This window comes from Centroberyx gerrardi, chromosome 5, assembly GCF_048128805.1.
Source record: "Centroberyx gerrardi isolate f3 chromosome 5, fCenGer3.hap1.cur.20231027, whole genome shotgun sequence".
NCBI classification, from domain to species: Eukaryota; Metazoa; Chordata; class Actinopteri; order Beryciformes; family Berycidae; genus Centroberyx; species Centroberyx gerrardi.
Genome location: NC_136001.1, coordinates 21656083 through 21682371, shown reverse-complemented (window position 1 = coordinate 21682371; position 26289 = coordinate 21656083). Strand labels below are relative to the sequence as shown.

The following is a 26289-nucleotide window of genomic DNA, read 5'->3' as shown; positions in this document are numbered from 1 at the left end:
AACAGAATAATTAGAAATCTGTGTAGATCTAGAGAATGTTGCACTGGGTTCTAGGGTATAAATAGGTATAAATATATGACTGTGCAGCCAGAGCAGAGTTGGGTATAAAAGAGCTGACTATAGGACAGTGGGGTGCAGGTGCTGGATACCAGCAGTAGAGTTTGTTCATTGTGGTGTGCTTAGGTAGTGATATGCAGTTCAGTTGTTAATTATGGCCACCAATTAGGGGAAGAAGCTGTTCTTGTTTATGGTTGCTTTAATGAAATGTTTATCTTCCACCATGCAATATAGTTCTTGACCAGCAGCTGAACAACTTGGTTGCTTGGTTGGTTGCAAATAAGTTCCGGTATGAGTGCAGATTTTCAGTTAGCGCATTAATATTTAACTGTTATTCGGTCTCAGGTGTATGTTTATAAAGAACGGAATTGTCCATTTTATAACATGTTATTAACAGAAACAGTATCACAGTTTGTGCCCACACTCCCCTTTCTAGTCTTTCATATGTCTAATGGTTTTTATTTCTCTCCTTTGCAGCCCAGATGACGTGTGGTGTGGATGAGTTCCGCTGTAAGGACTCAGGCCGCTGCATCCCGGCCCGCTGGAAGTGTGACGGAGAGGATGACTGTGGCGACGCCTCGGACGAACCCAAGGAGGAGTGTGGTAAGGAGAGGGCGGCGAGGGAAGAGTAGGAGAAAGGGGAAAAATGGATAATGGAAGAGATAGACAGTAGACATTTGGTGGAAGAAAAACACAGGACCTTACTTCTGCTGACTGTGTCTGTGTGGTCCTCAGATGAGCGGACGTGCGAGCCGTACCAGTTCCGCTGTAAGAACAACCGCTGTGTGCCTGGCCGCTGGCAGTGTGACTATGACAACGACTGTGGGGACAACTCCGATGAGGACAAGTGTGGTACGTCCCTCAGTCTGCTGTCCTTCCTCAATCCTAGCTCCTCTCACACAGCCACACTCACATCTCATTGTCCATAAGAAAATACAGATTTGTGAAATTGTATGAGATTTAAGCAGACTGTTCAGACTCAACAGATCGTAGTGGTAAGCAAAGTATCACCTTTCAGTCACAGTGTGTGTATGTGTGTGTTATAGCATGGTATACTGTATTTACTCAACTGCACGCATGGTTGAGACGTTGATTTCTTTTGCATTGATTAGTTCTGTGGCCATTTGCACATCTCACATCATCTCATGTCTATTTTGCATTTCACACTGGCCTGTTGGCGTGAGCTAGAGGTAGGTGTTTTCACAGTTTCAGCTCATCCATCCACAACCCCAGCCACCCAGTCCTTAGTCTGCCCCCAGCTTGTCTTTGTGCTCATGTTGTGTGACCCCTGTCCTTGTTTTTCAATCCCACTAGCCCCTCCAGCTGCTCCACAACATGTGCTGTACCATCCCCACCTCTGTGCCCCGCCTGTCACTCCTGTGATATGAATTTTCAGTCTTATTTTATTTGTGTATGTCTGGCTCTTAACAGAGTACCCTGTGGACTTTTCCACAGTCTTCGCTATTCCCACCTCTCTCTACTCTTTTCCTTTCCTATGCCTCTCCCTGCTCCTCACCTATCCTCTCCTCTCTGTTCTTCCTTAAATATTCTCTCTGTCCCTTCTCATACGTCTTCTCTCTGTCCTCAGTGCCCCGTCAGTGTTCAGAGAGTGAGTTTGCCTGTACAAATGGCCGCTGCATCGCTGGGCGCTGGAAGTGTGATGGGGACCATGATTGTGCTGATGGCTCAGATGAGGTAACACTTGACCATTTTCTTCTTGATGAACTTATCTCTTTGAAAATGGCCTTACTAGTGGTGCTAATCAAAGATTTCTTTGTTTTGGTCTAGAATGGCTGTGATGTGAAGTGTGACAGTGACCAGTTCCAGTGCAAGAACGGCCATTGCATCCCCATCCGCTGGCGCTGTGATGCTGATGCTGACTGTATGGATGGCAGTGATGAGGAGAAATGTGACAGTGGCGGTAAGAAACACACACACTTATTTGCTTCCACAAGCTTATCCAAACATAAGATGCTGAAGACGTGGATGCATACAGTATTTGATCCCAAGTGCTTGTCATTATTTCCTCTCTCTTCTTTTCTCTCCGCTCCCTATTAGTGGGCAGACACTGCCCCCTGGATGAGTTCCAGTGTAACAACACCCTTTGTAAACCCCTGGGCTGGAAGTGTGACGGGGAGGACGACTGTGGGGACAACTCCGATGAGAACCCAGAGGAGTGTGGTGAGTTTCAGTCCCCTCTAGCATGACAGCAGGACCATCTGAACCCTCTTAGTATTCAGGCTTTTCTCCTCCTTGATGCGACTCTCTTTCCATCCCTCAGTAAAATTCCAGTGCCCGCCCACCAGGCAGTTCCGCTGTCATAATGACCGTGTGTGTCTGCCGATATCGAAGCGTTGTGACAGTGTCAACAACTGTGGGGACAACAGCGATGAACTCAACTGCCGTGAGTTTGTTGAATCCAGTTTCATAGTAGACTTGAAAAATGATTAAAAATCTGACAAAGAGAGCTTCAGTGTCAGGAACTTACTGAAAAGTGACAATAACAATGTGAACAACTTGTATCTGAATCACAATGGGATTTGACTCTAAACTAGGGCTGCAACTAATGATTATTTTCATTGTCGATTAATCTGTCGATTATTTTCTCGATTAATCGATTAGTTGTTTGGTCTATAAAATGTCAGAAAATGGTGAAAAATGTCGATCAGTGTTTCCCAAAGCCCAAGATGACGTCCTCAAATGTCTTGTTTTGTCCACAACCCAAAGATATTCAGTTTACTGTCATAGAGGAGTAAAGAAACCAGAAAATATTCACATTTAAGAAGCTGGAATCAGAGAATTTTGACTTATTTTTCTTAAAAAATTACTCAAACCGATTAATCGATTATCAAAATAGTTGGCGATTAATTTAATAGTTGACAACTAATCGATTAATCGTTGCAGCTCTACTCTAAACCATGGCTTAGGATGACTGTTACACATGACAATCAAGGTAATGATCTCTCTGTGATCCTGCACTCTTCCAGAGGTGTCTCCTCCCACCTCAGTGTGTCAGAAGGATGAGTTCCAGTGCTCTAATGGCCGTTGCATCAGCGCCGTCCTGCGCTGCAACTATTTCAACGACTGCGAGGACTACGGTTCCGATGAAATCAACTGCAATAAGAAAGGTGCGTTTGTGTCACAGTATATTTGTCATGTCGAGTACAAGTGTACCTTCTCCACAGTTACGTGTGTGAATGCATGCTCTATATGTTTCTGTTTGCAGACACGGTACTGAATGACTGTCGCAGTAACAGGACGGTGTGTGGAGATGGGGACGAAGCTCACTGTGTGGTGAACAGCACTGACTCCTTCTGCTCCTGTAAACCTGGCTTCCAGTCCAAGGGACACAACAGATGTGAAGGTACAGTTTCCTCCGCAGTGGCTCGAATTATGCACATATCATGCTATGTTATGGCTAAAATCTGGTCCAAGACTCTTAACTCTGTGTAACCTGTACCCTTTGGCCTTGGGGTGGTTGACAGATAAGAACGAGTGCAAGCAGTTTGGAGTGTGTTCCCACATCTGCAACAACACCAAGGGCTCCTACAAGTGCAGCTGCCACAAGTACTTCACCAGAATCAATGACACCTGCAAGGCTGATAGTAAGTACTTGTAGTACTGTTTTATTTGTTAGCTTTCCCAGCTTGTCTATTTTCATGGATGCACAGTGTGAACTGATAGTGTCCTTGTATAAATAGTGTTTATGACAGTGGGCCCATGTGTGTTTTTAATATTATTCTAAGACATGGATACATAGAGCATTTTTGCTTTAGCCCTGTTGCTTTATTCACATAGGAATGTCTTGTTGCCAAAAAATATTGAATAGAGATTCACTTGTTGCCTGTTGCCCAAGAATATCCTACTGAAATGAACTTTATTGCCTGACTTCACTTCCTGTGTGTCCCCAGTCTTGAGACAGGTGCTCTACATTGCCGATGACAATGAGATCCGCAGCCTGGACCCCGGCATGCCAAACTGGCGCTATGAGCAGATCTTCCAGGGCGATGCCAATGTACGCATTGATGCCATGGACCTGCATATCAAGACCAATCGCATCTACTGGACCAACTGGCACACAGGGCGCATTTCCTCCTATGATCTGCCTTCCTCCTCCTCGTCCAATAACAACAACCGCAACCGCCGCCAGAGTGACTCCAGGGTCACCAACCTGGAGGTAAGTGTGTGCGTGTGTGTGTGTGGTGTGTGCTCATGCATGTATATCATGTAAAAAATAAACAAGACCGGTAAAGCATGTGTGTGTCCAACTTTGGATGTTCTTCCTAACATTTGTCTGTATGTTCAGATCCCTGATCTGAAGATGCCCCGTGGCATCGCTGTGGACTGGGTGGCAGGAAACCTGTACTGGACCGACTCTGGCAGAGATGTCATTGAGGTGGCCCAGATAAGCGGAGGACGCCACCGAAAAACCCTCATCTCCGGCATGATCGACGAGCCCTATGCCATTGTAGTGGACCCCCAGAGAGGGTGAGCGGGGCTCGGGAGACTCGGGGTGCATTAACGTAGAATGAGAAGCTATCTGTGGAAAAGGACAAGAATACAAATGGAGATTTGATAGTGATAAGTGCAGCAGCAATTGAGTTTTTACACTTTATTCAATAGGAAAATGTACTGGGCAGACTGGGGGAATCACCCTAAGATTGAAACAGCCGCCATGGATGGAACCATGAGAGAGACCTTGGTAGAAGACAACATCCAGTGGCCAACTGGTAAAACATGCACACACGCACACACACACACTTCTCCTTAATTAACCGTTTCATGCTAAACACAAAGTGTGATTTGATATAGTGTCCAGTCTTTCCTCATTTTTCAAACTGTACTTAAAGGTGCTCTGTGCCTGTGTGTGTGTGTGTGTGTGTGTGTGTGTGTGTGTGTGTGTGTAGGTCTGGCGGTGGACTACTTCAATGAGCGTCTGTACTGGGCGGATGCTAAACTCTCTTTGATCGGCAGCGTGAGGCTGAATGGCAGTGATGCAGTGGTGGCTGTAACCAGTATTAAGAACAGTTGAGTGACACATACTCACAATGGCATGACTTGTATCACAAAGTTTGGTCTTTGTTTCGGAATCTGTCACTACTTTATGCAGGTGGACGATGCATGGGAATACGTATTTTATCTTATTTACATCGATGTGTCTGTAAAAGTTCTGATATGTTAATGTTCTCCTCACAGAGCTCCATCACCCCTTCAGCATTGATGTCTTCGAGGACTACATCTATGGCGTCACCTACATCAACAACTATGTCTTCCGGGTGAATAAGTTTGGCAAAGGCCCCATGGAGAACCTGACCACTGGAATGAACCACGCCACAGACATAGTCCTCTACCACCGCTACAAGCAACCTGAGGGTGAGTAGGATAGACTGACCGGCGGCATTTCCATGGCAAAACTCAAACAAATTGCGTCCATAAATGTCAAAGCGGGCAGTTAACAGTGGCTCTGTGCTAGAAGGGCTCTGCTATGTTTTCTGCTTCAGAGATTAACAGACACACAACACAGATTCAGACAAGGGTGCTGACTTTACAGTAACCAATTAAGTTCTCACTTACTCTTGCAAGTTTGGTTCATGGGAATGCCACCATACAGCAGGATAGGAAAAAACAGCTCTTTCAACAAGCTTCTGAGATAGAGATGAGCGCTCTTACTTACATATAGCATTATCTCGATGAGCTCTCCTTCATTTTATCTCTCTTTCTCCTGGTCAGTGACTAATCCATGCGACAGGAAGAAGTGTGAATGGCTGTGTCTGCTCAGCCCCAGTGGACCAGTGTGTACCTGCCCCAACGGACGGACACTGGACAATGGCACATGTGTGGAGTTGCCCACCCCCACGCTGTCTCCTCTCTGTGAGTAGACACACACACACACACATGTACAACTGCACTGACCCGGGCACATGAATCCTTCTGTATTACTGAGAAACTCCCATCATCCACAGCTCCTCCCAGCGGTCCCTGCACTGTGCAGTGTTTGAACGGAGGCAGCTGTTTCCTGAATGCCCGCAAGCAGCCCAAGTGTCGCTGCCAGCCCAATTATGGAGGAGACCGGTGTGAGATTGACCAGTGCAGAGACTACTGCCAGAATGGAGGCACATGCACAGCTTCCCCTACAGGTAAGATATTGACATCACAAGCTGTTTTTTTTTGTTTTGTCTTGTCTTTCTTTGCCTCAAATAACCGTAATAATTACATAAACCATAACACAGAAGATTCTAATGTTATAGTTTTAGTATGAAGGAGAATAATGACATACACAGAAATACACTGTTTAAACAACAATACGTAGGCTCAAATATGCCATTGCGAGTTGGTCCAATAATATGCAGAGTAGTTTTACAAACTAAAAGCAAGACACTTTCTTTCTCTGTCTACCATCCCTAATGAGCTTTCCATCTATGTATCCTTCTGTCTGTCTGTTCTTCCCCAGGCTCTCCTGCATGTCGATGCCTGACAGGGTTCACAGGGCCAAACTGTAACCTGCACACCTGTAAGGATTACTGTCAGAATGGAGGCAACTGTACAGTCAGCGCTGGTAACCAGGCCACCTGCCGCTGCCCCCCTGACTTCCTGGGAGACCAGTGCCAGTATAGTGAGTGTTCCCACTGTACATTGTATGTTTCTGTAACCATTTCCAACTCCTCAGCCGAGCCATGAACTGCATTACAATAAAGTCTGAATTGCAGTTAGCAGCATGTGTGCCAAGTTATGATGTGGTTTGCAAGGAGTAAACTGACATGTTTATGCGTGTGTGTGTGTGTGTGTGTGTGTGTGTGTGTGTGTGAGCAGGCAGCTGTGAAGGCCACTGCCTTAATAGGGGCACGTGTCTACAGAGTGCCGATGGCTCTAAACAGTGCCGCTGTCTGCCCAAGTACATCGGCAGCAAATGTGAGATTGACAAGTGTCACTACTGCCGTGACGGCAAGTGCATCCCCACCAACAGCTACCAGCCCACAGGGGAAGTCACCTGCATGTAAGTGCACACACAGAGACAGACTTACATATACACACACACACACACACACACACGCACACACACACACAGACACACAGACCCATGCATACAAAGTTGTCAAGTCAAATTTTGTTTGCATAGCACATTTCATACAAAAAGCCAAGAGCAATATATGTATGATAAAATAAAATAAGAACATACATGTCATCGTACTTACATACATACATACATACATACACATGCACACATGCAGAGGACATACACAATTTCAAGTGCATATAAATTCAAGTAAAACAGTAGCAGACATTTGCTCTGAAAAACCCAACATTAGTGTGTTAAGTCAAAAGACCTAGTTAAAAACAGCAGTAAAAAGAAATGTTTTAAGTCTGCTTTTAAAAGAACTAAGTGTTGGGGCGCCTCTGATGTCACTTGGCAGGGCATTCCATTTGTTAGGAAAAAGAAAAACTAAATGCGTTGTCCATCCTTGTCTACTCCAACACGTCGTTACACATATTATTTTCTGTCTCCCATAGCTGCACCAACGGCAGAGTCCAGCCCAGCTGCTACACATGCGATACGAATGAGTACTGTGCGAATGGCCAGTGTGCCATAAACCCCCTCACTCACCTTCCAGAGTGCAGGTGAGGTGCAGCATATACTGTGTTTATACATTTGTACATATTTGTCACGATGAAGTCTAAGTATCTCTGTGAGAGGTCCCATGGGTCATCGCATATATATCTGTTATTATTCTGTCTCTTCCTGTGTGTAGGTGTTCACCTGGCTGGACGGGGCATCGCTGTGAGGTGGTGGCCACCATTCAAGACCCCTCAGAGTCAGGCGGACGTAAGTCGCCTCTTCCACCATGACATCAAATCATCAATTACAAAGAGATTAGTTTGACTTTAATATGATTCTCTGTGCACCTTCTAAGTATACAGTATGTGTATATGTGTGTGTGTGTGTGTGTGTGTAGGCACAGCCTCCATAGTGATCCCCGTGCTGCTCCTGTTGCTGCTGGTTCTGTTGGCTGCAGGAGCGTTGGTCTGGTACAGGAGAAGGATGAGAGGGTGAGTAACAGTCTAACAAGTTCAGTACTGGAGACAGAGGGGATCTCTTTTTGTCTTTGTGTTCCCTCTTTCCTTCCCTCTTTCTTCCCCTCCTTCCTTCCTTCCTTCCTTATGCACTTTTCCTCTCCTCTCTGTAATGGCATCTCTTCTGTTCCTCAGGTCTAGCAGGCCCGGCAAACCCGGCTCCAGACGCTCGCGGTAACGGTTGCCAGGGTTACGCTTTCCCTCTATCATCCCATCCAAATCTACATGCCATTTCTCTCTTTCTCTCTCTTTCCTTCACCCATGAGTCTTGGTTGCTGTGCAGTGTTTGGTCCTGTGGTGAATGTCGCTCCATTCTCTCCGGTTTCCATGAGCTGTAGCACATCTTGCCCCTATCTCCTCTGTTCAGACGCCCTCGTCAGAGCCTCCGTCCCTCTGTCCGTCCCCAGATAGCCTGCTCCCCCCCCACAGGGGCTCCAGGGCAGATCTATTGAAAAGTTGCTATGAATAGATCTGTCTGTGTGTGGTCCAGTCAGTACTGTAGATCCCCCATACTGTTATCCATCATATTGTGGCATATTGTACTGTACCGTGCTGTGGTTTGTATTGTGGTAGTGTCTCTCTTAGTGAGAGGTGGACACTGCAACAGCATTCTTCCAAGCTCAGATTGGAAAATGCAACATGAAAATCCAGCATTTACTAAGAGGTAGACATTTATAGTATATTTTAGAGTATCCAGGGTTTTATTGTCTGTTTACTTTGGTCAACTACTACAGGTTGGTCTGTACAGTAAGCCCCATATCCAGGTCCAGCGTGTCTGGATCTGTCTAGGGCTAGATGAATGCTGGGTTTGTGTAGGTGCCTGTGCTGTGGCTTATTTCCTTAGCCTGGATGGTGGTGCGAGTGATGTGATGCCTCCTCCCTCCCTTCATAACGTGGCCGTGTCCCTGCTTGCACTGTTGAGACCACCTAAAACCATGAATAAGAGACCGGGTTATGACTGTGACCTTTACGTTTTGTGTAGGGCCAAGGGCTTCCAGCACCAAAGGATGAGCAATGGGGCCATGAATGTGGAGATTGGAAACCCGGCCTATAAGATCTACGAGGGCGAGCCAGATGACGACGCTGGGGAGCTGCTAGATGCAGACTTCACACTGGACCCAGACAAGGTACAGAAAAATAGGAGGCTTGCATGCACACACACCTATAGCCTAGCCTCCTGTGTATTATGTTTATCTAATGGTCTGATTTGGACTCTCCCCAGCCCACCAACTTCACAAACCCAGTATACGCCACTCTGTACATGGGAGCTCACAACAGCCGCAACTCTCTGGCCAGCACAGACGAGAAGAAGGAGTTGCTGTCGCGTGGGGATGAGGAGCCCCTGGTGGACCCACTGGCATAGACTGTCCATTGGCCCGGGTCATGCTATTCCAAACACACCCCTCTTTTTGCCTTTTAACAAACAAATGAAAAAAAAAAAAAAAAAAAAAAAAACCTGAGAGAAAATCGACAAAAAGTGTGAACACTGTATAAAATGTACAAAAATGAAGGACTACTTTTGTATGTGATTGCAGTATTATATTTTGTTCTTTTGAGATTCCTCTGGTCAAAAATGAATAACATTTTCTATGAGAGATTTTTAATTTACACTTGTCCCTTCCCTTTTACCTAAATAGCCACTACCTCTGTGCAAAATGAAATGGAAACAAGAAAATCAGAAGAAAAGATGTTATCATTGGAGCAATTTTAATTTTTTATTTTTGTATGAATTGTATAGAGAAAAACATTGTTCCATTTCACCAGTGCCAACTGTTTGTTGTTTGTGTTGACTTTGAGCGGGGAAGGCAAACTCAAAGTTTTATAAATCGGTACCAATGTTGTCTTGATGACAGTTTGTTGGCAAGATTGTGTGAAACAGAATTATGATAGCACCGTTTGTGTATAGCACATGTAAAATGTCAATACCAGATGGCAACTACAGTATTTCCACATAATTTTCTCAGAGAACAATGTTCATGAAATGATTGTGTTTTCTTCGTTGCACAGAATTCATATTTTACGGTATAGCACATACTGTATATACCGTAAGATGTAAAGCAGGTCGATGTGTGTTTGTTTTTATTACATCCTATGATGTTTAGAGCTCATGTGTTATTGAACTGAGAGGGTGAGAGGCATTTCGTTTGAGTTGGAGAATGAGGAAGTTGATAATGGGTTAAACATTCCAGGCAGAGGGGTCGATGGAGATTTGAGATTCAAAGAGATGATAATGGTGAACGCCTCCATGGGTGGGCAGTGGGCAGTGTGTACGCCCAGACCACAGCAGGCCAGCACTAACCATGAAGGGGACAAACCACAAATACTTTGATGAACAGTGTTGTGCGTGCACCCTTTAGTTGACTGTTACAGGGGTCTTCCTCAAGCTGAAGGAGAGGAGGGCTACAATTATGGCAACGGGAGGAGAAAGGATCAAGTTGGCTCTTTTGGTTGTCTTTTATTTCTCCAGTCTGTTTTTGTGAAGACCAGATCAAATGTCCCATCTGGTTTTGTGAGGAGATCGATATTTCTACCTTTAGAAGATTAAGGTCTGTGCTTTTGCAGTTTTGTAACGACTCAGTCTTAAGTGGATTCTTTTCTTTTGGTCCATAGCATCACTCTGTGTTTTTCCTTAGCTGTTCCTGATCTCTCACTCTCCTCTGTGCCCTGCTGCTGCTAATGCTACCGTTCTGGTCGCTCTGACGTGTCCTTATGCTCAGCCTCTGTCCCAAAATGCTGCTTCTGTCAGAAGGTTGTCAGCCATATCTTAATGCATGTGAAAAGTAACAACAATCTTTAATGTACCTAGAATAACAAGTCCTTATTTCGCTTACCTGTCAGCAAGTGTTATTTTGATTTATGCTGTTGCAAATGTTTTGTCTTTAATTGAGAGAGAAGTACAATCATTTTACCTAAAGAACATTTTTGCAAAATCATACATGCATTTTTGGAATTAAGTTGTTTTTGATTAGTCCTTGTTTTTTAATGAAAAATGACACATAGCTTTTATAGTACACAATGCATGGAGGCTCAGACTTTCTTCTGGAAAGAGAATAATGTTTAATTTTTGCTGGAGTACTTTACAAACTAAATAACAGATATTGTTATAAATAAAATTTTAAAAATTGTACAGAAAAGAAGCAGATGCCTTTTTGTCTTTTGTTTGCACGCTATGCTGATATAGTTATGACTATTGTGTTGAGCCGTCAGTGTGGCTTCAATCATTTCTTAGGAAGATATTCACATCCTGTAAATGAAAGCATGTGTACTGTAGACACAAAATACAAACTGAATTTATGTATCCAAATTTTATCTCATTCTGTTCTCAGTTAAAAAACGTATTCAATCAACAAACTAAAACCATAGCTCATAAAGGAGAATAATTACGCACTAATAGATAAAAATGAACATTCTGTATTGTTAGACATTCTCAAGCTGTTAATGCAAGTGAACTTCATAAAGCAATCCTTACTGACACTATGAAGAATTACTGGGGAAGAAATAGCACACAGTACATAAATGATATTTTGATTTTGACTATTATGTATATATTCCAAGAATCATTTTGAAAATAATCCTCCCTGATTTTTTAAATGTATTCCTCTGTGTAAAATGAGACATGCAACTACAACCCTGGTCAGCTTCTTTGAATCAAGTCTTCACTCGATGCCTTTAGCCTTCAGCTCCTCCCTTACTCTGCTCAGGTAGCCAGGGTCAGGATATCCAAAACTGTGGAAAGACAGTACAATGGTTAATATAGCTGTGTGGTCAATTTTGAGTCAAACACATTTACAACACATCTGTAGACTTGATACTTAACAAAAGTAACAGATATTGAACAGATTCAACAGATTTGACTGCTGTACCTCTCAGATCCTCCATAAATGTTGGTCTTGTGGTGAATGTCATTCCAGATCACCTGGTCCTCAGCTCCAGTGATTCTGGAGGTCCCAACAGTGAAAATGAGCTTCTGGTTGAACGCTCTCTTCAGTAGCCGCACCACCTCTCTGCCCTCTTTGTTGTCTGGTAGATAAGCTGTTCTATGAAGACCATTATAGTACTGTCCAGGGTTGGGATGTTTTTCCTGAAAAGGGAGTGTGGAAGGGGGAGACATAGGTGACATCTACAATGCCTTTAGATAAAGCTAATAATAACCATGTTAGAAATTAAGCATACAAAATTAACATACAATGGACATTATGGTGCTTTAAACAAATAACTGAAGACATTTACCGTCTGTTTTCCACTTGGAATATCATAGGTGATGACTACTGTGCCACAGTCTAGGAATCCAGGGAGCTGTGTGCGAACTGTAGAACATGACATTTTACCTCCAGGCTGGTCTCCCTCCACCTTCCCAAAGACAGCTTTACACACAGGACAAATGGGCCCCAGGTACTTCACTGACTGTGTCAGACATTCCTTGCAAAATTCATGGCTACATTTTAGTTTTTCCTTGTTGGTAAATGTATCCATGCATATAGGACATGTTTCTTCTTCATTCTCTCCTGTAGTGCCTCCTGCTGTAGCGCCTCCCTCTTCCATGGCTGCTCCAACATTGGACATGGTGTATCTTGAGTATCCAATCCTCTGTTTGTCTTCCTCTTTAAAGACAGGTCCACGTAAGGTCCTCTCTAGCTCATGAACAGCAGGGCCCAAGGTTTCTTGTAAGCCAGCCATCCTCCAGGCACTGTATTTCCCTCTTGCACCAATACCAGGGAGTTTAGCCCGTATCTCTCTGCTTGGCTCACACACAGCCCCCACAGATGCCGTTTGACTAAAAGACTTTATTGTAAATGTTTTCTGGTCTTTGCGAATCAGTATTGCTCCTGTCAATTTAAGAAGCTTGTCCTGGGCTTAAAACAGAAGAGAAAAACATGATTAATTTGGCCCAAAAAGACATAAAAGGATAGTCTATCATACTCAATTGCAAAACCCATATTAATGATGATGAAAGATGTTGCCTAAAATTATTTTTTTTAGAGTCCACATAAAAGCCAGATACTCACTGTTTATCTGAGATTTACCATTAATTGTAACACCTTAATAAACATTCCAACATAGACATACCTAAAGCAGGTGTAATCTTTATCACAGCGCTCCCATCTTCTAAGACACCTAAAACAGAGCAGTCTGCATTTTCTGTGTTTCTGTTGAACCAAGTCTGAAGAGCCATTTGTAGCTCCTGTTTACATTTCTGCGGTTGATCTTTCTCTGACCACTCCACGTAGACAGTAACTAGAGTTCCCTCTGTGTTCTTTATTGAAGTCCTCTGAACCTGAAAACATAAGGATGCAGAGCAGCTCTGACCGAGCAGAGAGCAACAGACTGATTAGTTGTATGTGTATGTGTACTGAACTTGCGTCTTCATAGTTTCACTTTCACACAAACTTTCCAGAAAAAAAAGACTCCCACCATCAGTACTACTGTTTTGTAAAGAATTTGTATTTCCTAATAAGCAGATCCTGAAAATGAAATAATTATATTCGCATTGCCAAAGAGTCCACATCCCTCACCACTTTCAAATACACATCTAGGACCTGCACCAGACTGGTAAAGTGGTCTCTCAGTAACAAGCTAACATTAGCTCCAACACTTTAGTATTCCTCCTTAAGAGAGTCACTGTGGTCTTTACAGGTATGTAGCATGTTGCTACATAAAACATGGGGCACTAAATATTTGAATTATGTTGGTATTCTACCAGTGTTCAAAATCATGTTTAGACTTAAAGCTAGGGTAGGCAATTTATTTTTAGAAGCATTTTGGTTACATTAGTTGAAATTCTCTTTACATCCCGACGGCTATCAATAAATCAAATGCTCTGAGGAAAAAAACAAGAAAACATCCGGTCTCTGTGGCTGTCCCAGGCCTGCAATCAGCCACTCCACAATTTAATTTGGTCCGAGCGCTAACAACCAATCAGGACAGCTCATCCGCAAAGAGACGTCCCGCCCCTGCCTGTCAATCACACGTGCACAGACAGTCCAGACAGTCTAGTCCTGCCTGTCCTGCAAACTGCAGAGAGAAAACTAATATATTCACAGAAGGGATGAGGTGAAACGGCCATAATCCAAACTGAATACTGGGACTGGAATATACTTGTTGTGTAAAGAAGCCAGTTATTTTCCCCACAGAGACCTGTTCATAAGGAACATTCAGGTCAGTCAGCTGGTGTTAGCCTACTAGCTATGGCTTTGACACTCTGGGAGATAATCTATGTGTAAAAAAAATAGTTTTTTTTGCCGGTGAATATTTTAGTAACATCTAGACAGCAGACCTGTGTTTTGTGTAACAGGTTTGGAATTTAAGTTTGCCCAGACGCCTCTCTCTCTCTCTCTCTCTCTCTCTCTCTCTCTCTCTCTCTCTCTCTCTCTCTCTCTCTCTCTCTCTCTCTCTCCATATAAAATGAACCTAGCTCTACCAATGTTTGTATAGCAATCTGTGTTTGTAACCGTACAGACTAATCTATGCTGACAAAAAATATTTTTGCTGGCAAATGTTTTAGTTGCAACTAGACTGAACTGGCAGAACTGTGTTTTGCATGAAAGATTTAGAATTCATTAAGTTTGCCCCTCTCATGCACGCACCAGAGCCTTATGTGGAGGGAGGGAGGGAGGAGAGAGGGAGGACGGAGGATTGTTGTGTCCGTTCAAATTCTTGCCCATTTTTCCAAAGTTGCCTACCCTAGCTTTAAGACAGAAACTCACAGTATCCATGTCCTCCACGTCGTCTCTGTATGACATTTTGACAGTCTTCTTCCTTTAAGACACACAGCAAACATGACATGACTATTAGGAAAGTAGGCCTATAATCTATAATATAATGAAATCCTCTCTGACATGAGCTGTAAACAACAGTTCAAACAACAAACTTACATTTGCAACACTGGCTGTTTACGTTAACCTATCAGGCTTTCTTTATTTGAAAATTGTCAAATTTTGACATTATGTTGAAGAAATACGATCGCTCGATTTTACTGTTATGCCAGGCTCTGCAGACTTCTGATAATATCCAGGCGTCCCACTATTCTGATCCCTTACATTTTTATCATTTTCTGACTCCTCTTTAATGTCTTAAGTTTGACGTCTACAGGCTGAATAAATATACATAGAATATGTAGACAATTCATATACACGTAGACAACTTACTTCACTCCACCTGGCGTTAAATGCTGTCTCTCTTCCCAATAAATGAAAGCGAAAGTATGTCGCCACCACGGGTCGCCACTCCCCCTCAAGAGTTTCCTCAAGACCACACAAGATTACACCAAACAAATACCAGTCAACGATTATTGTTTTTCTTTTATGTTTTTTTTTTTTTCTTTCACAAAAATGATGGTGAAGTGAACAGTTTTGAAAGACATTTTTCTACCTGCAGGATGGCTGTTCTATGAGTTACGGATGGTAAAAGATTTAACTCTGAGAGGATCTCCAATGTGATGATGTTGCCTCAGTTATCTCTAATTCATGATGAATAGACATTGTAGCAAAATGTAAGAAAGGCGTCAACTGCTTCCTTCCTTCCACGTTTAAACAAGGCAAAACATCTCTGAGAAGAGACAAAAATATTCATGCACTATTAGATGTATTTCTTGTTAAAACATCACGATTCTCTCCCTCACTTTGCATTTTAAATTAAAGATCTATCTGTATTCCAAATTTGTTTGTTTATGCCATACGACTTAGAGCCTGCATAAAGGGGCCTAAGTGTCTAGTAGAATATTGAGGTAGCCTTGTGCTAGAATGTGTTTGCAGATTAAGTTGGTAGCAACCACACCTAAAGCAAATGAGCTTTGCCTAAGCAGATACAATGTGGATATGCGGACTGCTGAGTTGGTCGGGTATCTGCTATCTGCTCTCTGCTTGGGCAAGAGTAGGATGTAAACTTCATAGTATGTGTGACTTGGTGGGGTTTAGATGTAGCGTGTAACTTAATGTTCTGAACAGAAGGGATATTGATGGTAGTGTGTGATGTAAAGTAGTGTTGTTGATAACAAGGTGCAGGTGACAGCGACAGTAGTGTAGTGGACTTGGGTCTGCTAAGTCTGGGCAAAGAGGGGGGTGTTTCTGGGATGCTGGAATACACTGTTGAGCCTTCTTGAGGTGTCGTGGGCCTAATTCAACGAAACATCCCTGAAGGAGGGTGCCCACTCGATAACCCCAATGATTTGCCTACACTCACTCACCCTGAAACTAGAGTAGGTAGCTGTTGCTGCCTGTCTTATGGTGCTTATGACAGTGTAGCCTGATGTTTTCTATGGTACTCATTGGTATGGTAGTGTATCATTCTGTTAAACTCTGAATTGGGCCTCTATGGTCACCTTGGATTATGGCACAAGGGATATTAGCATCATATCCTGTGTATTGATAAATGCAAATAATTTTAAATAGCCCATTTAAATTAGACACTGAACATTTTCTGTTTCTTTTTCTAAACTGTTCACTTATTTCTAGACTAATACATGCTCTTTAAATAATATATTGTTTAAATATTTGAAAGTCAAATCACTTATAGTCACAGCAGGATGAACTATACCAACCAGCTGAACAAGCTGATAAAAGACAAAAGCCATTGAGATGTGCAAAATACTTAGTTTGTTCCATCTCATCCATAATCTTTGCAAATGTACACAAAAATGAGACACATACTGTAATTTAATAGTGACATAGAAATGGTGACTATAGTAAAAAATAAATAAAAATCCATTCTTTCCAAAAGAAATTTCAAACACATAGGCCTAAATGTTGTACTGAAAGACAAAGCAAAGTGCTGTGAAATATAAAATAATGCAAATGTAAGCCTGTTATATCACAGATCTAAAATACTGAAATGGTTATTTGCAATCATGGGTAAAACATAAAAAGAAAATCTATAGGCTATATCTGTTACCATATTTCAAACAAGTTAATCTTTGATGGAAAAAAAGTCAAAGTTCTTGCAGAAACAAGAAAAGCAAACACAGCAACAAAATTATATTACTCTCTCTGGGCCTGTGCAATTTGCTTGACCGAATCGTGCAACTCTCATTTCTTCATTAAGTAAAGTAACCTTCAAAACTAACTCATACTTGATCCTGATCAGAACCAGGTAGTTCAGCTCTCCCATATCACATAAATGATATGGGAATATATCAATATGGAGCATTGATGTGTCTGAATATACAGTACAATCCAATTCTATGCTATATTAACAGAAAGGCTGCCATATTAGTATTATATTGTTCTTTTGAGGCTCCTCTGGTCAAAAATCTTCTATGAGAGATTTTTAATTTACATTTGTCCCTTCCCTTTTACCTAAATAGCCACTACCTCTGTGCAAAATGAAATGGAAACAAGAAAATCAGAAGAAAAGATGTTGTCATTGGAGCAATTTTATTTTTTTTATTTTTGTATGAATTGTATAGAGAAAAACATTGTTCCATTTCACCAGTGCCAACTGTTTGTTGTTTGTGTTGACTTTGAGCGGGGAAGGCAAACTCAAAGTTTTATAAATCGGTACCAATGTTGTCTTGATGACAGTTTGTTGGCAAGATTGTGTGAAACAGAATTATGATAGCACCGTTTGTGTATAGCACATGTAAAATGTCAATACCAGATGGCAACTACAGTATTTCCACATAATTTTCTCAGAGAACAATGTTCATGAAATGATTGTGTTTTCTTCGTTGCACAGAATTCATATTTTACGGTATAGCACATACTGTATATACCGTAAGATGTAAAGCAGGTCGATGTGTGTTTGTTTTTATTACATCCTATGATGTTTAGAGCTCATGTGTTATTGAACTGAGAGGGTGAGAGGCATTTCGTTTGAGTTGGAGAATGAGGAAGTTGATAATGGGTTAAACATTCCAGGCAGACGGGTCGATGGAGATTTGAGATTCAAAGAGATGATAATGGTGAACGCCTCCATGGGTGGGCAGTGGGCAGTGTGTACGCCCAGACCACAGCAGGCCAGCACTAACCATGAAGGGGACAAACCACAAATACTTTGATGAACAGTGTTGTGCGTGCACCCTTTAGTTGACTGTTACAGGGGTCTTCCTCAAGCTGAAGGAGAGGAGGGCTACAATTATGGCAACGGGAGGAGAAAGGATCAAGTTGGCTCTTTTGGTTGTCTTTTATTTCTCCAGTCTGTTTTTGTGAAGACCAGATCAAATGTCCCATCTGGTTTTGTGAGGAGATCGATATTTCTACCTTTAGAAGATCAAGGTCTGTGCTTTTGCAGTTTTGTAACGACTCAGTCTTAAGTGGATTCTTTTCTTTTGGTCCATAGCATCACTCTGTGTTTTTCCTTAGCTGTTCCTGATCTCTCACTCTCCTCTGTGCCCTGCTGCTGCTAATGCTACCGTTCTGGTCGCTCTGACGTGTCCTTATGCTCAGCCTCTGTCCCAAAATGCTGCTTCTGTCAGAAGGTTGTCAGCCATATCTTAATGCATGTGAAAAGTAACAACAATCTTTAATGTACCTAGAATAACAAGTCCTTATTTCGCTTACCTGTCAGCAAGTGTTATTTTGATTTATGCTGTTGCAAATGTTTTGTCTTTAATTGAGAGAGAAGTACAATCATTTTACCTAAAGAACATTTTTGCAAAATCATACATGCATTTTTGGAATTAAGTTGTTTTTGATTAGTCCTTGTTTTTTAATGAAAAATGACACATAGCTTTTATAGTACACAATGCATGGAGGCTCAGACTTTCTTCTGGAAAGAGAATAATGTTTAATTTTTGCTGGAGTACTTTACAAACTAAATAACAAATATTGTTATAAATAAAATTTTAAAAATTGTACAGAAAAGAAGCAGATGCCTTTTTGTCTTTTGTTTGCACGCTATGCTGATATAGTTATGACTATTGTGTTGAGCCGTCAGTGTGGCTTCAATCATTTCTTAGGAAGATATTCACATCCTGTAAATGAAAGCATGTGTACTGTAGACACAAAATACAAACTGAATTTATGTATCCAAATTTTATCTCATTCTGTTCTCAGTTAAAAAACTTATTCAATCAACAAACTAAAACCATAGCTCACAAAGGAGAATAATTACGCACTAACAGATAAAAATGAACATTCTGTATTGTTAGACATTCTCAAGCTGTTAATGCAAGTGAACTTCATAAAGCAATCCTTACTGACACTATGAAGAATTACTGGGGAAGAAATAGCACACAGTACATAAATGATATTTTGATTTTGACTATTATGTATATATTCCAAGAATCATTTTGAAAATAATCCTCCCTGATTTTTTAAATGTATTCCTCTGTGTAAAATGAGACATGCAACTACAACCCTGGTCAGCTTCTTTGAATCAAGTCTTCACTCGATGCCTTTAGCCTTCAGCTCCTCCCTTACTCTGCTCAGGTAGCCAGGGTCAGGATATCCAAAACTGTGGAAAGACAGTACAATGGTTAATATAGCTGTGCGGTCAATTTTGAGTCAAACACATTTACAACACATCTGTAGACTTGATACTTAACAAAAGTAACAGATATTGAACAGATTCAACAGATTTGGCTGCTGTACCTCTCAGATCCTCCATAAGTGTTGGTCTTGTGGTGAATGTCATTCCAGGTCACCTGGTCCTCAGCTCCAGTGGTTCTGGAGGTCCCAACAGTGAAAATGAGCTTCTGGTCGAACGCTCTCTTCAGTAGCCGCACCACCTCTCTGCCCTCTTTGTTGTCTGGTAGATAAGCTGTTCTATGAAGATGAGAATACCACTTTCCAGGGTTGGGATGTTTTTCCTGAAAAGGGAGTGTGGAAAGGGGAGACATAGGTGACATATACAATGCCTTTAGATAAAGCTAATAATAACCATATTAGAAATTAAGCATACAAAATTAACATACAATGGACATTATGGTGCTTTAAACAGATAACTGAAGACATTTACCGTCTGTTTTCCACTTGGAATATCATAGGTGATGACTACTGTGCCACAGTCTGGGAATCCAGGGAGCTGTGTGCGAACTGTAGAACATGACATTTTACCTTCAGGCTGGTCTCCCTCCACCTTCCCAAAGACAGCTTTACACACAGGACAAATGGGCCCCAGGCTCTTCACTGACTGTGTCAGACATTCCTTGCAAAATTCATGGCTACATTTTAGTTTTTTCTTGTTGATATATGTATCCATGCATATAGGACATGTTTCTTTTTCATTCTCTCCTGTAGTGCCTCCTGCTGTAGCACCTCCCTCTTCCATGGCTGCTCCAACATTGGACATGGAGTATCTTGAGTATTCAATCCTCTGCTTGTCTTCATCTTTAAAGACAGGTCCACCTAAGGTCCTCTCTAGCTCATGAATAGCCGGGCCCAAGGTTTCTGGTATGCCAGTGATCCTCCAGGCACCATTTTTCCTTCCTGCTTCAATACCAGGGACTTGAGACCGTATCTCTTCCAGCTTGTCTCCTACTTCTTTGGCCTTTTCAGGGAGCAGCAGGGAGCAGCTCATGGTTGATGTTGCAACCTTCTGGTAGAGGCGCAGCAGAGCTCTGAGGGCATGGCTCTCCAGGGCCGCCGCTTCTGCAGTGCTGGTAGGATGAGCTTTTATATTGACTTTACCCTGAAAGATGTCTGATTCTTTGAACGCCAAACTTAGCATTGATGTCAGCTATTTTCTTATGAAAGACAGTAGTCATCACCTTCCAGTGGCTCTTATCCATGGTTAGTCCAGCACGGACCAGAGGGTCTTTGATGTCCATGCCAATCTTCTGCAATGTGTCTTGTGACCCCCAGGCAGATGCTCCAAAAGAAATGTCAGCATTTGTTTTCTGCTGTATATTTAAAGACTTACGGACGGCATCTTGACTCTTGACTGGCCCACACACAGTGATTTCTTCAGAGGATACAGTAAGCACAAGCTTGGCCTCGTCTCTCTGGGTGATTTTCAGTGTGTCCTTCCAGCCGTCTGGATCTGCATGCTTGAGAGGGAAAGTGAAGCCACTGGACTCAAATAAGCACTTCTGGACGAGGTTTGTGAACTCAGAGAGAGCACTGTTTGGATCTCTTCCAGCTTTCTGGTCTGCTTCAAAGGACACGTTTACTTCAGCTGTGATTCGAATTCCATTCTTTCTCTCTATACGTTTCATCTCCTCCTTGTAGACCTGGTTCACATACCAGAAGTGGCCCAGTGGAAGAGAGCAACTCACTGTCTCCTGTCCTGCTGCAGCAGCTGCAGCACTCCCTTCCTCCAATTGGAATTTCATCTGGATAAAAATACAATGTATGACTTAACTAATGAACATCCATTTTTTGTGTATTTAATTCACACTAATTTGCTACACAGTACATACATCCTGTGTGGCTGATGGTAATGGAGAAGTAACATCTACTGAATTACTGTCTGGTATTTCAGTCCCCGGCTTTGATGCCGTTGGACTAAAAGACTGTAGCTTGTCCTGGGCTTAAAACAGAAGAGAAAAACATGATTAATTTGGTCCAAAAAGACATAAAAGGATAGTCTATCATATTCAATTGCAAAACCAATATTAATGAAAGATTTTGCCTAAAATTTGCATTATTAGTCTTTTTTAATTACTTATTAGTCTACATAAAAGTCAGATACTCACCGTTTATCTGATTTATTATTCATGATAACTGCCACAACTTAACAAACATTCCAACATAGACATACCTAAAGCAGGTTCAATCATTATCACAGCGCTCCCATCTTCTGAGCAGTCTGCATTTTCTGTGTTTGTGTTGAACCAACCCAGAAGAGCCCTTAATAGCTCCATTTTACTTTTGTCCTGTTGACTTTTCTCTGACCACTCCACATAGACAGTAAGTTCAGTTCCCTCTGTGTTCTTTATTGAAGTCCTCTGAACCTGAAAACATGTTGTAAACAAATTACCATTTTACAACTAGCAGCACAGCACAAAATCCTCAATGACATCAAGCTAAAAAAGTCTGGCTTGAAAATGATCTGCCATTTAATTCCTTCAAAGAGTCAAAAGGCATGGCTCTCAAACTGTCTGGTTCAAGTTGAGTTTCTATGTAAATGTAGTGCATTTTAGTACTGTAAAACTGAAAAAATAAGATGAAAGATACCAACAGAAACTGAAAATTGCGTAATTGATTAATTTTGTAGCCATATTGTAATTTTACATTATTATAAGTAGGGTCACTGTGAAGTTAGTTCCTTAATCACATCTTATTATTTACAAGTTGCACAAATAATTTCAAAAATGTAAAAGTGTGCATGAACCAATGACCAGTTACTGTACTTAAATAGTTTTTTTCAAGTATCTGTACTTTACTTAAGTATATTTAGTTTTGGATATTTTGACTTTTACTCTACTACATTTCAAAGCAAATATCTATACTTTTTACTCCACTACATTTCTAAATGGTTGCTTTACTTTGGTTTTTTTTGGGGGGGGGGATTTTTATATCGAAAGTAAACCAAATGAAGAGGAACCAATCCACTGAGCCAGTCAGATTGTGTCGTCCCTATGACCCAAATTTTAAATAGGGCGTCTGTGAGCAGCCACTTTTTGCCCCACAATGATCTGTACTAAGTTCTTTAATGCTGACATTCATCAGCCACATTTTGAATGTTTCCCCCAAAGAAAGGGAAAAAAAAGATCCCACACTGGATTCGATAGTACGGACAGAATACTGCATAAGTGTGGCAAACAACCTGTTGTAATTCACCTAGTATCCAAGACGGGTAACTTCACCCCATATTTCAAGTTAAATAGTTATTTAACTTGAAATTGCCATGGAGAAAGACCTACACCAACATATAAACAGCCGACACGACACAATCGTTTCCTTCGCTGAACAATAGAACAATACAGCCAGATTAATTTAACTTATTGGAAAAATACGCTGCCATTGAGAGATTCATTTTAGAGAACTGTAATTTAGTTCTTTATAATTCAATGCACAGAGTTAAGTTTTTAAGATGAATGACAAAATAAAAGGTTTATTTTGCTACTTTCAATTTGTCACCAAAATAACTGAACGACTGCATGATTGAGGACAGCTGTTTGATGTGGCTTGAGACTTTAACTGGTAAGGGCTACAAGCGTGCAACTACTTGTAGATTGCATGGAAATTAATTTACAAGAAACCTGGCAGTTTTAAGTGAGTAGCAGAGAGTTTACATGGCGACTGAGATTCCACTAGGTTTAAAGCAACTACAGTGATGTGAGTTTCAAATTTGTAAACCCAGCATCCACACACCATCCTTCTTCCCCTGTTATCACATTCTTATCAAACCAAATCAGGTTTCCTGTGGGCCTTTTGTGTATTTCAGGTTATGTTCTGCCTCTTCCTGTCTTCATTTTACCTTCAACTCCCAGTTGCTTCTGCTCTGTTAAGTTGGGTTCATAATAAGAATTATAATTGTTAATGTGTTCTTTCTTGCCATTGAAGCTCTGAATTTATCGCATGTCTTGTGTCAATGTATTGTTAATGTATTCTTGTCTTCCGGTTTTGTATGAATATTGTGTGGTGGGTAGGCCTATGTGTGTGCATGTATGTGAGTCCTCAATCATGCAGTCGTATTTTCGTGACAAATTGAATGTAGCCCAATAAATCTTTTATTTTGTCATTCATCTTAAAAACATATCACTGTGCATTGATTTATAAAGAACTAAATTACAGTTCTCTAAAATGAATGAATTTCTTACATGAGGGCATGGAATAAGACAAGTAGCGTAATTTTGTAGTCTGGGTAATTTTGTGTAATTTTGTGTCTGGGTATTTTTACTTTTACTTGAGTAAAGGATTTGAGTACTTCTTCCACCACTGCCAATGAACTTGATGGACATCAAGCTGGTTGACATGCATGTGTGTCTTTTTAAAACCTTTCCATGTAAAATAAAAGCGTATAAAACAGTTTTTAAACAGAGTGCCTTACATTTTACTGGAAGTAACTTGCAACTTGAAAGATTTGTTTGATCACAGCTCTTTTTTGACTAGACTAGCATTACTTTTATCACAGAAAAGGTCTAGATAGTGTTGAGACTGTACAATACAGTAGCTAAGCAATATGAATAGGAACCATCTGAGCAACCACAATAAGGATGCAGGGCAGCTCTGACCGAGCAGAGAGCAACAGACTGATTAGCTGTGACGTGTGTTGCACTTGCGTCTTCATACTTTCACTTTCACACAAACAAAAGACTCCCACCATCAGTACTACTGTTTTGTAAAGAATTTGTATTTCCTAATAAGCAGATCCTGAAAATGAAATAATTATATTCGCATTGCCAAAGAGTCCACATCCCTCACCACTTTCAAATACACATCTAGGACCTGCACCAGACTGGTAAAGTGGTCTCTCAGTAACAAGCTAACATTAGCTCAAACACTTTAGTCCTCTCTCCTTAAGAGAGTCACTGTGGTCTTTACAGGTATGTAGCACGTTGCTACATAAAACATGGGGCACTAAATATTTGAATTACACTGGTATTCTACCAGTGTTCAAAATCATGTTTAGACTTAAAGCTAGGGTAGGCAATTTATTTTTAGAAGCATTTTGGTTACATTTGTTGAAATTCTCTTTACATCCCGATGGTTATCAATAAATTAAATGCTCTGAGGAAAAAAAACAAGAAAAAATCCGGTCTCTGTGGCTGTCCCAGGCTTGCAATCAGCCACTTCACAATTTTCATTTTCTGACTCCTCTTTAATGTCTTAAGTTTGACGTCTACAGGCTGAATAAATAAGAATATGTAGACAATTAAGACAACTTACTTCACTCCACCTGGCGTTAAATGCTGTCTCTCTTCCCAATAAATGAAAGTGAAAGTATGTCGCCACCACGGGTCGCCACTCCCCCTCAAGAGTTTCCTCAAGACCACAAAAGGTTACACCACCGAACAAAAACCAGTCAACGATTTTCTTTTCCTTTTCTGTTTTTTTTTTCTTCCCACTTTTATCTTAATGCAATCATCGAGACAAAAATGATGGTGAAGTGAAAAGTTTTGAAAGACATTTTTCTACCTGCAGGATGGCTGTTCTATGAGTTACGGATGGTAATAGATTTAACTCTGAGAGGATCTCCAATGTGATGATGTTGCCTCAGTTATCTCTAATTCATGATGAATAGACATTGTAGCAAAATGTAAGAAAGGCGTCAACTGCTTCCTTCCTTCCACGTTTAAACAAGGCAAAACATCTCTGAGAAGAGACAAAAATATTCATGCACTATTAGATTTATTTCTTGTTAAAACATCACGATTCTCTCCCTCACTTTGCATTTTAAATTAAAGATCTGTATTCCAAATATTCCAAATTTGTTTCAAATAATTTTGAGTAGCCCATTTAAACATTTTTAGTTTGTTTTTCTAAAGTATTCACTTATTTCTAAACTATTCACTTATTTCACTTATTTAATACCTGCTCTTTAAATAATATAGCCTATTGTTTAAATATTTGAAAGTCAAATCACTTACAGTCACAGCAGGACGAACTATACCAACCAGCTGAACAAGCTGATAAAAGACAAAAGCCATTGAGATGTGCAAAATACAAACCGTGCATTCCATTTTATCCATAATCTTTGCAAATGTACACAAAAGACACATACTGTAATTTAATAGTGACATAGAAATGGTGACTATAGTAAAACATAAGTAAAAATCCATTATTTTCAAAAGCAATTTCAAACACATAGGCCTAAATGTTGCATTGAAACACAAAGCAAAGTGCTGTGAAATATAAAATAATGCAAATGTAAGCCTGTTATATCACAGATCTGAAATGGTATTTGTAATCATGGGTAAAACATACAAACAAAATCTGTAGGCTATATCTGTTACCATACTTCAAACAAGTTACTCTCTGATGGAAAAAGTCTAAAGTCTTCCAGAAATAAGAAAAGCAAACACAGCAACAAAATATATAATATTACTCTCTCTGGGCCTGTGCATACTGAATTTGCTTGACCAAATAGTGCAACTCTCATTTATTCATTAAGTAAAGTAACCTTCAAAACTAACTCATACTTGATCCTGATCAGAACCAGGTAGCTCAGCGGGACATTCTAAACCTTAATGTGAAAACAGCTTAACAAGCTATACAGCACCATAAGAACTAACAATGATGAAAAGAAAAAGAAAATTTACATCAATTTGAATTTTTTATGAATTAATAAAGCAAAAAAAAGTAAAAAAAAAAAAAGGGGGGGGGGGGGGGGGGTTAACGT

At 40.9% G+C, this 26289-nt stretch overlaps 2 protein-coding genes and 1 pseudogene across 3 annotated transcripts in view; 1 reads left to right on the top strand and 2 right to left on the bottom strand.

Moving 5' to 3' along the window:
• LOC139927315 (low-density lipoprotein receptor-related protein 1-like) overlaps positions 1-9604 on the top strand; it is a 91771-nt gene extending 82167 nt beyond the window's left edge. Inside the window, exons 67-89 of the mRNA XM_071919378.2 lie at positions 535-660; positions 793-909; positions 1646-1752; positions 1846-1978; positions 2116-2238; positions 2339-2461; positions 3045-3185; positions 3284-3421; positions 3543-3662; positions 3969-4234; positions 4364-4545; positions 4681-4787; positions 4965-5084; positions 5254-5430; positions 5788-5928; positions 6021-6194; positions 6509-6670; positions 6868-7051; positions 7567-7674; positions 7806-7879; positions 8010-8103; positions 9110-9254; positions 9350-9604. Of these exons, the coding sequence (XP_071775479.2) occupies positions 535-660; positions 793-909; positions 1646-1752; positions 1846-1978; positions 2116-2238; positions 2339-2461; positions 3045-3185; positions 3284-3421; positions 3543-3662; positions 3969-4234; positions 4364-4545; positions 4681-4787; positions 4965-5084; positions 5254-5430; positions 5788-5928; positions 6021-6194; positions 6509-6670; positions 6868-7051; positions 7567-7674; positions 7806-7879; positions 8010-8103; positions 9110-9254; positions 9350-9490 (3203 nt within the window). The 3' untranslated portion in view covers positions 9491-9604. The remainder of the gene's footprint in view (positions 1-534; positions 661-792; positions 910-1645; positions 1753-1845; positions 1979-2115; positions 2239-2338; positions 2462-3044; positions 3186-3283; positions 3422-3542; positions 3663-3968; positions 4235-4363; positions 4546-4680; positions 4788-4964; positions 5085-5253; positions 5431-5787; positions 5929-6020; positions 6195-6508; positions 6671-6867; positions 7052-7566; positions 7675-7805; positions 7880-8009; positions 8104-9109; positions 9255-9349) is intronic.
• Positions 9605-11089: 1485 nt separating this feature from the next.
• Positions 11090-24856, bottom strand: LOC139927322 (uncharacterized; annotated as a pseudogene). The gene is made up of 12 exons (XR_013504877.1): positions 24837-24856; positions 21763-21955; positions 21422-21531; positions 20020-21334; positions 19653-19870; positions 19450-19515; positions 15273-15356; positions 14832-14883; positions 13195-13429; positions 12358-12980; positions 11991-12208; positions 11090-11853 (listed from the first exon to the last, which is right to left on the bottom strand). The product of XR_013504877.1 is annotated as an uncharacterized LOC139927322 (transcript).
• LOC139927316 (extended synaptotagmin-1) overlaps positions 16875-26289 on the bottom strand; it is a 39310-nt gene continuing 29895 nt past the window's right edge. The window contains exon 53 of the transcript XR_013504865.1: positions 16875-16948. The gene's annotated coding sequence lies outside the window, so the exon portion shown is untranslated. The remainder of the gene's footprint in view (positions 16949-26289) is intronic.